Source organism: Alligator sinensis, unplaced genomic scaffold (genome assembly GCF_000455745.1).
Source record: "Alligator sinensis unplaced genomic scaffold, ASM45574v1 scaffold632_1, whole genome shotgun sequence".
NCBI lineage: Eukaryota > Metazoa > Chordata > Crocodylia > Alligatoridae > Alligator > Alligator sinensis.
Window position 1 is genome coordinate 93155 of NW_005842408.1, and position 16185 is coordinate 109339.

Sequence of the window (16185 nt, forward strand, 5' to 3'; positions counted from 1 at the left end):
TTGTATCCTGAATGGAAGTTACTAAATTATAACAGACACACACTGCAATTCCTCTACTCAGAATTGAAATAGTCACTTGAACTGAAAACCTACCACCAATTAGCAGGACTCTGCAAGACTACAGAGTAGTTTAGGATACCAACTCGAATATATTGTCTCTAATTTAAATGGCAAGGGGAATTTATGGAGCCAAAGTATCCAAGAAGGGCTAGGAGATGATTGCTAGCCAAACCTTACATCCCTCACAACTGTTGCATTCCCAGGTGACAAGACTGAGCTTTTCCTTCAAGTGACAACGAAACATAAAAAACGTGGATGCAGCTCACCTCTTTAAAAAGTAATTTCCAAATAGGGCGGATTTCAATTTCAATGGCATTGGGGCCACACACTAGCCTCCTGTAAGAGATCATGAATCGATTGATATCTGAGAAACAAAGTTTAGGGATTTGCTCGTGGTTCCTCTAGCTCTTGCCTGTCGGGTAACTGAAAAGTCACACACGCAGCTGTGCATTCAAGCAGTGGTAAAGTTGATATCTAAAAAGTAGCCTCAAGAGCACAGATGGCTGGTTGAATGGGGTGGAAGTCTATCAATAAGCCTTCAACTTTGAGGACAAAGTACACTGAGAGCAATTTTCTCGTGTCCCATTCATGCACATCTGAAGGTCTTCGCTGCCGCACTAAATCTTGCAGCCTCGCGGTAAGTGGCCGCACTTCCTCGCTCCACGTCTGGTACCAGACTGGCCGTGCGCGTCCACGGAGCTCATGGTTCAGAGCCAAGAGCAGAGACTTCACAGCGGCCTGCTTCTCCACAGGAACTGTCTACACTGATCGGTCCAAAATGTCCTCCACCTCAATATTGCTCTCTGACCCTGAAAAACCCATCCGTTCCCTAAAATGAGAGCTGCCGCAGTAGTACTAAGGGTTTGCTATAGGAGAAAATATGGCCCAGTAATCATACCAGTGCAAACCCTGAATAGAGCTGCATTTAGTGATATTTCTTGGTGCCCATTTTGAGTCCATTGACAGTTAGAGGAGTTTCCCAATATTTCCATTAGTACAACTGAGAATAAAGTGCAAGTTGCACTCATTTTGCACTCCCGCCAATGCTATTTGTGCACTACACACTACTGGGGTAAACCACTCGTGCTCATTTGTGATAACGACCAAACAGGAGAGGAGATGGGGTCTGTACCTGATATTCTGTTCTTCCCTTGTCAGCCCAGCTCCGAACTTCTGATGCATGTCATAACATGAGTTGCTGTCCTCCAGTGACCTAGGGTAATCACGAGAAAACTCAGTAATGAGGGTCTAAAAGAATCACAGAATCCCAGGAAACAAGGGTTGCAGGGAGCTCAGGAGGTCGCATCTAGTCCGACCCTCTGCCCCAAGCAGGACCAGCCCCAGCTACATCATCCCATCCAAGGCTTTGTCTACCTGGGTCTTCAACACCTCCAAGGATGCAGATTCCCCAACCTCTCTGGGTAACCTGTTCCAGTGTTTTACTACCTTTATGGTGAGACAGTTTTTCCTAATATCCAACCTCAACGTCCCTTGCTGCAACTTGAGCCCATTGCTCCTTCTGTCATCTGCCACCACTGAGCCCAGCCCAGCTCCATCCTCTTTGCAGCCCCCCTGCAGGGAGGTGAAGGCTGCTATTCAATCCCCCTCCATCTCCTCTTCTCCAGACTCAATCAGCCCAGTTTCATAGATTTCATAGACATTCAGGCTGGAAGGGACCTTGCAAGATCATCGGGTCCAGCCCCCTGCCCCAGGGGCAGGATGTTAGCTGGGGTCCAATCACCCCAGCAAGATAAGCATCCGTGCATTTCTTAAAGGTATCCAGGGTAGGTGCTTGCACCAGTTGTGGAGGGAGCCTATTCCAGACTCCAGAGACTCGGATGGTAAAGAAGTTTTTCCTTATGTCCGGTCTAAACCAGTCTTCCAGCAGTTTGTAACTGTTAGACCTTGTCTTCCCTTGCCGTGCCCTGGTGAGCAGACGTTCTCCCAGTTCCCGATGCACGTGCCTTATATACTTATATATATACATATACGTATACATACATATATATGGATATTCTCTCCGCCTCTCCTTGCAAGTCATGTGCCTCAGCCCCCAAACCATTTCATTGCCCGCCACTGGACTCTCTCCAATAAAAAGGGACTTTATTGACACCACAAACTCTGCAACCAGCAAATCAGACTCACCCGACTTTGTGGAACTGTTTTGCAGAAATATCCCAAATATACCGGATCTTCTGCACCTGGATGCACCTCACCTGCAGGATCAAGCGGCACAGATGCCATTAAGAGGAACAAACTTTGTTATATTACGGGGCCTCTTGGTGTGAACAGATGGGCATATCCCATTAGCATGAAGGGGAGTCACAGAAGGATACTGAGATCGTAGACCCCTTAGAGCCTTTCACTTGCCTCATCTTGCACTTTATCATCACCACTTCCGCTCTCCAACCTTAAAAATTACTTACTTTTAACTCTGGCTTCATGATGGCTCTATTTATAATAGAATCCTTGTCGGCAATGAGGAGACCATCTGGTTTATCACTAACTGACAGCGTCAGTGTGCTCAAGTCAGTCCAGGTCACCTTCTTTCTGGTGTATCTTTGAAATTCATCCTAGAGAAATAAAGCAAAGATCCGAGAATTTCTAGGCTTCTATGTAAAGCGCTAGCAGATTGGCAGTGCCGTGGAAGGAAATTACCCTTTCACAGGGGTAAAAAGGGTCGTATCTCCAAGTCAAGTGGACGTGACAAGATGTGCACCCCAAGGCAGACCCCGAAGCGTGCGTGCACCTACCGTTGTTCGAAGCAGGACCAGATCTGCTTCTTGCAAGCTACACGGAGCGCAGTTTGCCCACACATCCCACGCTGGTTTCCAGTAAAAGAGAAGCAGAAGGGCCCCGCAGGACAAGATATACCCGACAATGCACAGGGCTTTCCGGGAACCCTGGGTTTTGTAGCCAAATATCTCCTGTGGATCAAAGAGGAGGCATTGCTATTATTTGACCTTGAGACTTATTTTTAAGGGCGGCTTGAACGTTATTTGAGAAGTATTTCTGGCTAATAAGTTCCTTTGTGTTCACTTTGAGAGATCAGACGGGCTCTGAACTGGTACATCATTAAAACCGAGACGAATAGGATAGCAAAGCCACCCGGAGAAGGCAGTAATAGATCTTGTTACCAGAGGGAGAAGCGTTGTAGTGGCTACTCTGAACCGGCCATCCAGTTACCTTTGAAGGATTAACTTGAGCCTACAGTTTTCTCTGCCATAGTCCAGCTGATCTACCACAGTAACACTTAAATCCATCTAATTCCCCTACAGTTTTATAGCTTTGCTTCAACAGCGGTGCGTACTTGTACAAGAACTCAGTGCGGTTCAACAGGTTCTGCCTTGCAAACCAGGAAATCCCCTTAAAAGTGGATGAATGGTGAAAGCTGCTTTGTAATTTAGTGACAGCCTCCTAGCATGTGCAACCTTATAGTACATGGGCACTGTTTAAATAATTAAAGATGCAATCCTGTTTCCTAAATTCCCATAGTTTTACCTTGATTGTTCCCAGTGCATTGTTCATTTCTATAGTAGCTTACTTTCTTCCCTGGTTTGTCTTCTGCTTTCATGAGCTGGATTTTTGTTCTTTTTGCTTAGTGGTATTCTATTGAATTTTATAAGTTTGTGTTCAGACACAAACTGCAGTTATGAATCCACGTGCTTCTTTTCCACCAGCACCTTGCAGGGGTCTCTCCACAATGCTTGCAATAACCCGGTGCCTGTGCTGTAGCTAGGAGCATGGCTATTACAGGCCTCCCTTGCACTCGGGACCCCAGCATGCAAGTCCCATCCCAATTCCCCATCTCCATGAATTGTGTAGCTGAGATCCTTGCATTCAGAGGCATTTGCAGACTCTTGCAGGGCTCAGCCTCCTGCCGTGCAAGGGGCAAACCTTCACCCTCACTCTCTAACTGCGCGGGAGTCCATTCAAGGTTATTACCTGGCACAGTAATGCCCAGCCCTGGATCCGTTTACAAAAGACTTCAAGGGGGGAAGGAGATTTGCTGGTTCACAAAGCACCCAGATGCATTTCCACAGCTCTTGCCAAACTGGGAGCGGCCCAACGGCTCCGTGCTGCCATCGCCACCTTTTTCCTGAGAATACCCCCAGCCGCCTCCGTCCACGCAGTCCCTTGGAGGTCATCCCAGGGCTGAGCCACCGGCTGTTTTTTGTCATCTCCCTCCTCCTCTTTCTCCCCTGACACTTTCTCTTCCTCCATCCTCCTTTGCTGCTCTGCCATGTCCTGCTTGGCCCTGTCCGTCTCCGCACCAGTGCGTCGCTCCGCCGCCTGCCTTGCCTTGTCCTCCGCGCGCTCTGCTCCCCACACCGATGCTCTCCGCGTCCCCCTGACTATCCTTCACCCACCCCCCGCTCCATCTCTGCACCCCTGCAATGTCCTGCTTGCCCCCGCCTGCTATGGAGAGATGCCCCCGCTCGCTGAGCCCGGGCCTGGTTTCTCACTTCGTTCTCGCGTCCTCCATCGAGTCCCACCCAAGCCTCGTTCCTTGAAGAGAAAAACAGAGAACATAAAGGCATTGGGTTTCGTATCCATAGAGGACGGAGGAGCAGAAAACCGAACTGTCCTCTATGATGACCACCCTACTCATGCCCATGTTGCTCGCTTGGAGAGGGAGGGGGCTGTCACAGCAGCTGGGACTGTCTGACCGCTGCCCGCCACGCTCCACCGTGCCCGGAGTCTGGGCGGCCCGTGGGAGGAAAAAGGAATCGGGACTCGTGGCAGACCAACTAGATTATTGCACAAAAAAATTTGCAAAAAAATGTCTTTAATTTATGCTTTCGATTCTTACATCCTATGGGCTGGTTCAAAAATCCTGCAAAAAGTTCGTATTCTCTGTAAAATGCTGTCGGGTTTTGCACAGCGGAAAGGTCAAGATACTGCTTCTTCCACCCGTCTGCCTGCAACGTGACGGTGTGAAGCTGTCACACTTTCCCAAATGCTGCAAGGTGTTTATCTGTAGCATTCATTCAGTCAGCCGTGTGAATCAGCATCCCTGAAACTGTTTTCTGTCTCTTCTGTTGACAACTGTGAGATTGCAAGATGCCCATCTGAAGGAAATTTCCCGTATTAACAATTAGCAACCATCCCATTAAAACTGGAGTGTGGAAAGGCCTGAGTCATTGAGCTCCAGTCTTTGAGCCACGGCGAGCGCGTTACAGCGAGTTAGACGTGGGTGGGGACCGGCCCACGGACGTTGCTTTGTGGTAGCTGTTCACGGGCTTGCAGGGTTCACTGTTTTGTGGTCTCAACCTGCGCTAAGGTGAATAGTTTTGACTAAAAGTATTTCAGGGGGAGGGGAGGACAAGAGGAGGGGAGGATGTCCTTGCTCTTTATCCAACAGCACTTTGGATGTGCGACTGATCTGAGAACAGGGGTTTGAGCCATTGCCTCCATCCCTCAAAAGACTGTCCTAACAGCCACGGCCATATTATGAGGTCTTTTAAGCTGGGTCTCCTTTTGTCCCTTCTGCCAAAACCGTGAATAACAGCCCTGAGCGATCACTGAAGCCGAGAAAGAGAGACAGGACCTGGTTTTCTAGCCTTGGTGGTAGGACCATATCACGTAGGTGGAAATGCCTGACTTCCAGTCCGTACCAGTAATGCCAGTAGTCCCTTATGCAGAGTAAAGCAAGCCATTGAAGGTGGAGTTTCCAGTCCCCGCTCCGGTGAGCATTCATTACTGGTGCAAAGTGGAGCCGTATGGACAGAAGAGACAGAGCCCGCTAGGCTGATGGTCTGGGCACCCCGTGGCAGGTGAAGCACACGGGTTCAAATCTCCTCTCCCAGGTCTCTGTCACCCCAGGAAGGGCGCTCACCACTTGTTTTTTGGAAAAAAGGAAAGTGGAGCTTCAGTAGCTGGTCTTCTGTGCCCTTGGCCTCCTTTCCTTTCCTTAAAAGTGTCTAGATGCCCAACTCTTCATTGAGGATTGTGGTCTTCCTTGCACACTTGTTTTCCAGAGTGCAAGGATATAGTCAAGCCTGTTGGAGGGAAAACCCAGAAAATTACCTGGGCTTTGCCCTTCACACCCTAGATGATGGCGGTGAAGACCAGGAAAAGCCCGTGCTCCGAAGTGCCTGGAGGACGTTCGTGGGGTTGTAATACTCATCGGCTGCACGTGAGCGCAATAACCACGGGTTATCATCCCACCTGCAAGCAACGCCTTTCACCCTGGCACAAACACGGCCACCACCCCGACTTACAAGGTGCTCAAAGCAGCAGCACCGGCTGCAAATTCTTTGCCAGCAGGTTTGCGCCACCCAGACGAGGGATTAGCAACAAAAGCACAGCGAGCAATTATAAACCGCCCGCAGGACTGCAGGTCCCGGCACCTGCTTGTTGGGAAGCAGAAGAACCCCATCACCGTGTTAATAAGCAAAAGCAAATGCACTTGCCTCACTCTCCTGTCCTACTGGACAGTGCAAAAAGTCCCTAACAGACTTTTGCCATTTGAAATGCACACGGCTGTTGGGATTATGTAGCCCATCCCTGAAATACAACCACCTTGGGACTGGAAAGAGAGTCTTAGCTGCTTCAATAGCTAACAGGTGCCCTGTAATCTGGAAACCAAACTAAATCTGATCCAATTGAGACCGCAGGCAGCTAGGAAAGCAGAACACCATCCCACAGTTTGCAAATTCCCCAAAAGCCAAACTCATGGCAACTGTTTTGACTAGCCCGTCCAATGCTTTGGCCGAGGTGTGATTTGAAGCCCATTTAATGACACTGGTGTGAACACCTGTGCAAAATCCTATTGGGGTTGAAAAGGGAAGGTTGTTCTGCTTTAGCTGAAGCGTGTTTCTAATCAATTTAAACTAAGCTGACATGAGTGTTGGCATAGCCTTTAGCACCAGCTTCTCTAAATGGGTTTAAAAGTATATTTGGAGTTAAACTTGTGCAGCCCTGCATGGAAAGGTGTCAGGAGACTTCAAAGACACCTGGGGAACTCAAAATGTGGTTGAAAATGTTGAGGTCAAACCATGAGGCCACTTCTGAATGATTTGGCTTTTAACAGTAGGCGTTTAGAAATCTAAAATAACAAAAATATTGGGGTTGGAAGGGCCACACGGGTCAGATGCATGGGCCATCTGGGCTAGCATCCTGTCTCTGGCAGTGGCAGTAGCAGATGCTTTTAGGAGAGGATGTGTACAGGGGTTGTCTAGTGCCGTCCATCCCCCGGTGAACCCTTCCTGCAGTAGTGCCAGGCCCTTGCACAAGACCGACACTTCCCTTTTCGGAGCATTGAAGGTTCATCTGTTCAGACTTTCCTCCACAAATGTGAGAGTGAGAAATCTGCTTCTATTTTTAAGTAAAAACCGAGGTGCTCATCTCATCGTCTGACTTGGAGCTGGGGTTTTAGGCGAAGCACTACATACCATTAGACTCTCGGTGAAAGGACTGGCAGTAAATGATTGTGGTGCATTCGAAGCAGAAAGTGGAAGTCTATGCACCTAAGCGAGTGATGAATCTAGGACTGTTTGCCACGTGGGCTCTAATGGGAAAATATATATATACGTAGCATTAAAAATCAGCAAACGTATTTTCCATTTTAGCCATTTGGGATGTTATGCATAGCATAAGTTGGGAGCTTGAGTGAATCCCTTTAATGTCTAGAAGTGCTCATACTGAGGCCCCTGGTTTTCTATTTCACTCAGCCACGGTGCTTTCTGCAGCGCACGACTCCACAACATAGACTGCGGCACGGGTGCAATCCCGACTTGAAGCATCCTCCTGACTTGCAAGTGCCGCTTCCTGCAACCGCGAGGTATCCCTGGAAGGAGTCTCACATCCGTTGGGCAATGCACCTCCCCCTGCCTAGCTTCTGAGATGTAATGTCTTCAGAGCTGGGCAGGTTGTAGGAAACGTTATTTCGCTATTACCAGCATGTTATTGCAGTGTGAAGTATCCCCAGTCAACCATACTTCTGGCAATCATTTCAATTTTAAGCAATTGTCATGGAAATATGTAGGTAGAATATAGAAAAGGAGGGTTGAAGGGACCTCAGGGGGTCACATCTAGTCCAACCCCCTGCTCCAAGCAGGACCAGCCCCAACCACATCATCCCAGCCAAGGCTTTGTCTACCTGGGTCTTCAAAACCTCCAAGGAGGGAGACCCCACCACCGCTCTGGGTAACCTCTTCCACTGCTTTACTACCCTCCTGGTGAGGAAGTTTTTCCTAACATCCAACCTCAACTTTCCTTGCTGCAACTTGAGCCCATTGCTCCTTGTCCTGCCATCTGCCCCCACTGAGACCAGCCCAGCTCCATCCTCTTTGCAGCCCCCCTGCAGGAAGGTGAAGGCTGCTATTCAATCCCCCTCGGTCTTCTCTTCTGCAGACTCAGTAAACCCATTCTTATCAGCACCGGGCAATCCAGTAGGCCCGTGCTGATAACAATCCAGCTTTCTGGCTCTTTGTCCACACTGGTGGGATGAGTCTTGCTTACCATTAGCCAAAGGCAGAAATTAATAGCTCAGAGACAGAAAAAATGACAATGAATAACTTGCAGGTGAGAGGTCAGAACAAACCACAATTTAGCCTGCATTGGTTGGGTTCAGAAATCGTGACTGTCCCCCCTCCAGCAAGATGCCCACATGACTGTCTCCTGAAGGTTTACTGAGCTTTGTCAGATAAGCAGAGCTAGATAGACCAGTTCCCTCAATAGTTAATAACATGGTTGTGTTTTTTGACCCGGTGCAGTACTTGCCCATTGCCATGGCTGCTGGTCTGCGATACGCAGCTCGAGATAACCGCCCGGTACAGCTCGGCCCACTGTACAGAGCAGCAGGTGAGGTTCCTGCACCACCTGGCCTGCCGAATAAACACCGCTCCACCAGACAAGAGCTGGCGAGCTGGGAAGAGGCACCAGGCTCTAGTAGGATGTCCCCAAGGGGCTTTCCTTGCACAGTCTGGACGGAGCACAGCCCGCCTCCACTTTATAAAACAGGCTATTTCAAGCACACGTGCTGTTAACACAGGGCCTCGTCTGCCTGCATCCCCCATGGCCGTGCACAGACTTGTGGCACTCTTGCAGACGCAGGTCCCAACATTCAAGACGTTTTATCAGTTCAAACTGCTGCCGAGGAGCGAAGGGGATGCTGGTGAGCTCCAGGCTCTGTGTTAAGCAATACTTCCTGGGCAATCTCCGCTCCGTGATGCTAATAGGATTGCAGGACACCCAAAGGACGCAAAGTGTCCTGGGATCCCAGGTTTTACACTGAGCCTTGTGCGTGACGGACAGGGTGGTCGGCTGTAGGTGGGCGCATGGCTCGGAGCCCTTGCAAGCACCACCGCTAAAGCCGGTGATGAAGTATCTAACAACAAAGCCTTGGTGCTTCCCGCACATCCCAATCACCCGGCAGCTGAGGCAGCCAAGTATTGGTACGAGTCAGACCTGGGCGGAGGCTTTGCAAGTGTCACACACCTGAAAGCAGGCAGGCGAGCCCGCGGCTCGTGACGCTGCCAGGAGTTATTAAAGGCTGTTGAAACCGAATGGAAGACATCCAGATGCCTGTGGTAAAGGGAGCGCTCCTTGAGACAGGGCTGCTACCGCAGGTGCGTACTCACTCAGCGGCTGAAGTCAAATTTGCATCTGCGCTGCACTGCACTGTTGGCCTCTCTCCCTCTCTTTTATCAACAAGAGCATCAAGCGCAGATGCTGTGCAAGAGAAGACAGAGGACTGTAGGAACGTAAAGACTGGTTGCCAAGTCATCCGTGCACAAACAATATTTGCAAAAGCTACTGAGGGCAGAAATGGAGAAAGCCTGCTACTGTCCATCACTAGTACTGAGTGCAAGAGCTTGATTGTGGCATTAAAATATGCTGCAGAACGAATCCGCCCTGTGGAAACATAATCCTTGAGAATGTGGATTTAGCAAGCAGAGAGTGAATAGTCCCCAGGAAAACTGGATGCGGCCCAGCAGAGCCTGAGCGCAGCCGTCTGGGGGGCCTGAGCGGGCGCCCCCGTGGAGCAGAAGCTGCTCCGTGTTTGGGGGTACTCTGCACTGTAAGGACATTGGCCCTTTCAGAGCGACCGGGGTGAGTCTGGGTTAGGAGCCAGGGCTCCAGGCAGCTGGAAGGCAGAGCTGTCTCCCAATTAGCTCCCTCTTCTAGTTCATTGTACTGAGAAAGTATAACCTGTTCCTGGAAGCTGCCTGCAGCTCCTCTGCTGAGCCCGGAAATAACGCAGGCTCCCCGCTCCCTGCTTCGGCACCGGTCCCTGTCCCCATCCCTTGGGAGCACTGGGCACTGTCACTACCACCAGCTCTACCCTCCACCTGTGCACGCAGGGAGCACCCAGCTCCTCGCACAGGGAAGGCATCCTCATCCCCTTCCATAACAAAAAAGTTGCTTTCCTCCGGCCTCAGCCCATCCCACCGGTCCTGCAGCTGCCCAAGAACAGAGCGTGCTCGATTCAGTGAACGGCAGCAAAAGAAAGAAGCTGCCTTGGGACGGGGTGAGATGGGCGGATGCCTCTGGGAAGGGCCAGGGAGAAGGGAATTAGACGGCTGCAGCAAAACGTGTCACCCCCAAAGACGGCACAGAGGGTGGCACCTCTGCCAACCCACGCAGGGCATGCTTCAGACAGCATCTCAGCAGGCGTGGTGCTTGGGGGTGAGCATTGGGGGTGACTTGAAGCAATGGGGGGCAAAGAAATCGTGGCCTGTGGATAAGCACCTGCCCTGATCCGCTCGCTGAGGATCCGTCCGTGGAGATGTGGAAAGCCAGGGAGGTCTCTGTATAATGTCACCGGCTTCGAGAGAAAAAGAGGTCGGGGGAACCCCAGCGACCCCTGCTCTGCCCTTACCAGCTCGCTTTCTTCCCCTTGGTTGAGCACGGCATGGTGATCCTGCCACGACTTCTCCCCTCTCAGAGCGATGCTTTCAATCCAGCGCATACTTTCTGGGCAGGAGGAGGGCTGTCGGCTGCTGTTACCGACTTGAACTCAGGACAGCGATCAGTTGAGCTCTCAGCATGGTCCTCTCCGCCGCCTTTGCAAAGCTCAGAGCACACGCCTCCCTTATTAAACTGGCAGCAGGAGGAAAGGAAATCCATCCTCACGTGTAAAGCCCTCGGGTGCTCTGCTTATGCAACTGCTGTTGTCCTCTCCCTCCTGGTGTTAGTTTGCTGAATCATATGAAAGTCCTTACTTAAAGCGAGATTGCCAAAGGCAGAGCGAGCAGGTCATGCCTCCCCCCAGGCCTACAAGCAGCGCCGGGCATCTCGGTTGCAAATGTGACCATTCAGTGGAGCTCGCTTGTGCATTTGGCCTGAGCTGTCCCAGAGTCTGAGACTGAAATCCTGGGTCAGGCTATTGTCCACTTGGGAGGAAAAAGCCAAGGGCCGGGGGTATTTCGAGTGCGCACAGCAGCAAACCTCAGAGCAGCCATCAAGCAGGGCTACAGAGCGTGATTTCCATGGGTTGCCCCTGCCAGGGGCGCAGCCACGATGCAGCTCTGAGGCCACTATCGCTACTCAAAACGGCATCTATACATTGCCCTACCCTCCGGCACTTTCTACGGCTCCGTCTCCGCTGCTAGAAACTCGTGAGAAAAATAGGAAAGGGAAATGGAAGAGGACAGGGAAGAGACAGCCCCTTGGAAGAAGTGCTGGGAGGTTCTCCTAGAAAGTCAAACATTTCCTTGCATGGTTTTTACAGGGATCCACCCCTCCTCCCCCTGACCCCAATTTTGCAGCCCTCTGATCATCAGCCCAGGAAGCTCTCGAGGACACTTCTTGCCCTGGCAGAGCCCCCGTGACCGGCAGCAGTTGGAAAATGCCTTGGGGATGAATCCTCCCAGGACACCAGTGCAGCGAGGTTGGGCAACAGCCTCCGAGGTGGCACCCTCAAAACAGCTTATGGGGTGTTGGCCGAAGCTAGGAACATAAATGTCATGTTATGCTGCATCCTCCTCCCGTTTCCCTTCTGCCGCAAGGTCCCATACGCTGGAAACATTCATTCTGGACAGAAACGAGAGCTCTTTGGGGGTGGTAAGAATATGCCATGCTTTCATCTTGTTTTCTTCTCCAAAGGTCTTGCTCTTTGTACTCGGGCAGACGACCGGGGTGGTTGGGAAGAGCGCATCCCGCATCTGCGCAGGGGCTGGGCTGGACCGCCCCGGGGGTCCCTTCCAGCTCCGCACTCCTGTAACTCTTGCTTCCTAGAAATGATCGGCCTGGTTCCCACGTGTGGGCCGGCTGGCAAAGCTTTTCCACCTGCCACGGGCAAATGCAATGCATCCCCGCCGAGGGGGTGGACGATGCTGAGCTGGTAGAGATCTCTATCAACTTGGCATGGCTCTCCTACCTGCGTACATGCCCAGCAGGGGGGAAGCCAACCCCGACACTGCACGGCTCCACTTCCAAAGGCCTCTGGGACGTGACGCCGTACTTTCCAGGATGAGTCCATGGAGCAACACGTCAATCCTGTTTTCCTGACCCCTGGAAAATCTCCCCTGCCTTTTATTTGGCTTCAGACGAGCACAGCTAGCTACAGCTCTCGCTTCACTGGATCACCGCAGCCAGAGCACATATGAAACATAGGACATCCTGTAGCAGGGTGAGACGGTCCTTCCACCTCTGGGCTCCTGCGGTCTTCGCCCCATCAAACCGACCTGCTCGTGAAGCCAGTGGGTGCCTTGTGCTGCTCAAGCTGCCAGAAGGACTTTCTGCTAGTGGTCAGCCCTGGCTCGGGGCCTTTTCTGAATGGCTTGACCCCGGACAGCTCAGCTTCGCCTGCACGGGTCACACTGCAGTAATCGAGTCCGGCTTCACACGTTCACTAGTAAGCAGCACAAGCAAGCTGTCTTCGCCCCGCTGCCCCATGCAGACTCTGTTGTGGGGCATCCATCCCCTGCCGCATCGCACGCCCTGGCTTTGTGCAGATCCCCATTTGCAAGAGTTCTTGGTGGCATGCAAATTTTTTGCATTTCCTCCCCAACCCATCACGCTGCAGCTGATGTTCCTGTGCCGCAAGCCAAATCCCATGTGTAATCATTAGGTGGATTAAATCTGTCCTCTGTGTGTTTGCAACCCTGGGCCCAGTAACTCTGCATGGGGAGGGGCAGTGAGGCGGTTTTGTTAGAACTAAGTATTAATCGCCAGGTCCGGTTTGGTTTTTTGACATAAAAGAGATGCCCCCTGTCATGTGAAGGGTGGGTTTCAGCTTGATGCTCTAGGGCTTCCAAATGCTGACGGAGTGAAATTAAAGGGCTGAACCGGTATCAAGCAAATACATACTGCCTTCGCCCCTAGGGGTGCAAATACATCCAGTCTGACAGGCAAAACAGGTTCCGCGGAGTACGTATTTAGGAGAGAGAGAGACTTCCGTGGACAACAAGGTGATGCTGATGTCAGCCTGCCCCTGATTCCCCAGCACCAAGTCCAGGAGTGACTTTCTGAATGCTCGACGCCCTGGGGCTTTGGAGAGAGGTAGGGTCTGCCTTGCCCTTCACCATACGAGTGGCCCTTCTCTGGACCCTCTCCAGGTTATCCGCATCCCTCTTGAAGTGCGGCGCCCAGAATTGCACGCAGTACTCCAACTGCGGTCTGACCAGCGCCCGATAGAGGGGAAGTATCACCTCCTTGGACCTATTCGTCATGCGTCTGCTGATGCACAATAAAGTGCCATTGGCTTTTCTGATGGCTTCGTCACACTGCCGACTCATGTTCATCTTGGAGTCCACTAGGACTCCCAGATCCCTTTCCACTTCCGTGCCCCCCAGCAGGTCATTCCCTAGGCTGTAGGTGTGCTGGACATTTTTCTTCCCTAGGTGCAGCACTTTGCATTTCTCCTTGTTGAACTGTGTGGAGAAGATCTGAGATCTTGAGATCTGTGTGGAGAAGGCGTCACGCTGCAGGGACAAGCTCTTTGGAGGAAAGGATGAGAGCTGAAAATAAGCGTGATGAATTTGCAAGGATCAGGTGGAATCCGGTGCGGATGAGGACCAAGTGCCATCCTCAGGCAGGAGGAATCGGAGACATGGATACAAGACCCGGCTCGACAAAGCCCTGCCTGGGTTGATGTAGCTGGGGCTGGTTCTGCTTGGAGCAGGAGGTTGGACTCAATGCAACCTCCCGAGATCCCATGCAACCCTCCTTGTCTGTGACACTAAAACAGGGGCTGTCTGCCTAGGTAGCAGCTCTGCAGAAAGCGGCCTGGGTCTACAGCGACCCCCCATGAAACCGGAGTCAACAATACATGGCAGTCATCCCCAAAAAAGAGCGTGCTCAGTGCTAGCAGAGCAGGAGAGTCGTGCGAAAGGTGCGGGAGGGAGTTACTGCTCTTCCCAGCACTCGTGAGCGGGGCCTGGCGTGCAGCTTTGGCACCCCGCGAAGAGAGATGTTGACAAAATGGAACGAGTCCAGAGCAAGCGAGGACAAGAGGCTCTGCAAAGTGACCCCGGAGGAGAGGTTGCAAGAGGAATGGCTTTGTTTCCTCGAGAGAAGATGGGAGGGCAGCAGCCCACTGACACACAAGAGGCGGTTTCTGAAGGGAACAGGGATCAAGCGTGCTCCAGGGCCAGTGCGGGAGGGACCAGAAGAAACCAGCCCAGTTCATAGCAAAGATAGCTGAACTGGCTGTTGAAACCTGGCGTTTTCCTAACTTGCTGACACACTGGATGTGTCGTCCCCGAGGCGGTGGAGCCTTTCACTGAACCCGGGTCCCACAAGCATCTCAGGGTGGTCTGGGTGCACTTGAGCCGCTGCAGTGCAGGGCTTGGACCCTTCCTGAGGTCCCTTCCAGCCTTGCATTGCTACGATGCTGTTCTCCTAATTAGCTGCCACCAGATCCCATGGGAGCTGGGAACCTAGCAGGGTACCAGGGGGGCTACAGGGATGGCACAAACATGCCCAGGTCCCTGGGATGGCTAATGACAGTGGTTGCACAGGCGTGGAAAGTTGCACACTGCAGAGCAAAGGTGGCAGCCTCTGCTGGCTGAGGATTAGGGAGAAACCTGTGCAAAGTCTCATTCCAAATCCCTCCTTTACCTGCCCTGCACATGATCCTGCCCTTGGCTCGGGCTCACGCAGGGCTGAGCCCCATGCCAGCCAGCCAGGCCTCGTCCTCCTGCTGCTCCTCCCCTGGTAATTGTGTGCTCAGCAGCTAATCCGCAGCTGCAAACGCAAACTGAGCCCTGGGAGGCCTGCCCTGCCCTGCCTCATACCTCACAGCTTAGCCCTGTCCTGGGGTGGTGAGAGCGCCCCTTGGCAGCAGGGCAGGACTCGACTCCTCACTGCTGAAACATGCACTGGTGACAGGCGACCAGGGGTGCATCAGCCCCGTGACGCCTCGGGACAGCGAGCGCTGCGCAGCACAGACACCCCACGGGAGCTGAGTCCTGCCCTGGGCAGTGCCGTGCACAGGGGCATAACCAGGCAATGCAGCAAACCAACCCGAGCCTCAGGCATGAAGGTGCACAGGGCCTTGCCCCGTCTGCTGACCTGGCACCGAGTCAGATCCATCAGCCGTAGGATTAGAGGCTCCTGATAGCACCCTGGTTGCACTGGCTGCAGAAACTGGGACGGGAAGGTGAGTGGGGCAGGCAGGTGCAAGAGGACAAGGGAGGATGCTGTGGTTAATGCAGTTCAGTGGTGCCAGGGGGAGCTGCGTGCCCCCCGTCTCTGCCACTGTGTTCCTGTGTGACGCTGGGCACATCATTTAGCCCCAGGGTGTCAAACTCGCATGAACTGGAGGACCAGACTGGCCTGTGCAGTCGTTCTCGCAGGCTGAACGACCCACCTCTAGGTCTGGCCCACTGCGGATTTGCAATCCCAGTAATTACACACCGGGAATTTAGCTGTGGGAGCGGTGCGAACCCCCTGCTTAGCTGCCAGCCCGGCGGCTCTCAGAGCTGCGGCAAGAAGCGCTGCAGCCGGTGCTGCTCGGAGGTGCGCGGTCTTGTTCGGACGGCCTTTTGCTTGTGATAGCCTTCTGTGTCCAGGCTCGTGGGGTCTGTGCTTTGCAAGGCCAGTGTATCGAGCATCCTTCTGGAAGCCGAGCACAGCACAGAGCTGCCACTTACCCCCCCAGATTTTGGAGCCCTCTCTCAAGCACTTCCGTGGGCCAGTTCTGGGCTGCAGACCCAGCTGCGGTCGTCTTTG

The 16185-nt window shown here is 52.4% G+C and overlaps 1 protein-coding gene across 1 annotated transcript in view; it reads right to left on the reverse strand.

Annotated features, from left to right (window-relative positions):
- Positions 1-4305, reverse strand: part of ATP13A5 (ATPase 13A5) — a 38315-nt gene extending 34010 nt beyond the window's left edge. Inside the window, 5 exon segments of the mRNA XM_014522904.2 lie at positions 327-396; positions 1193-1273; positions 2206-2276; positions 2487-2633; positions 4153-4305. Coding sequence (XP_014378390.2) covers positions 327-396; positions 1193-1273; positions 2206-2276; positions 2487-2633; positions 4153-4305 — 522 coding nt within the window.
- Positions 4306-16185: the final 11880 nt, after the last annotated feature.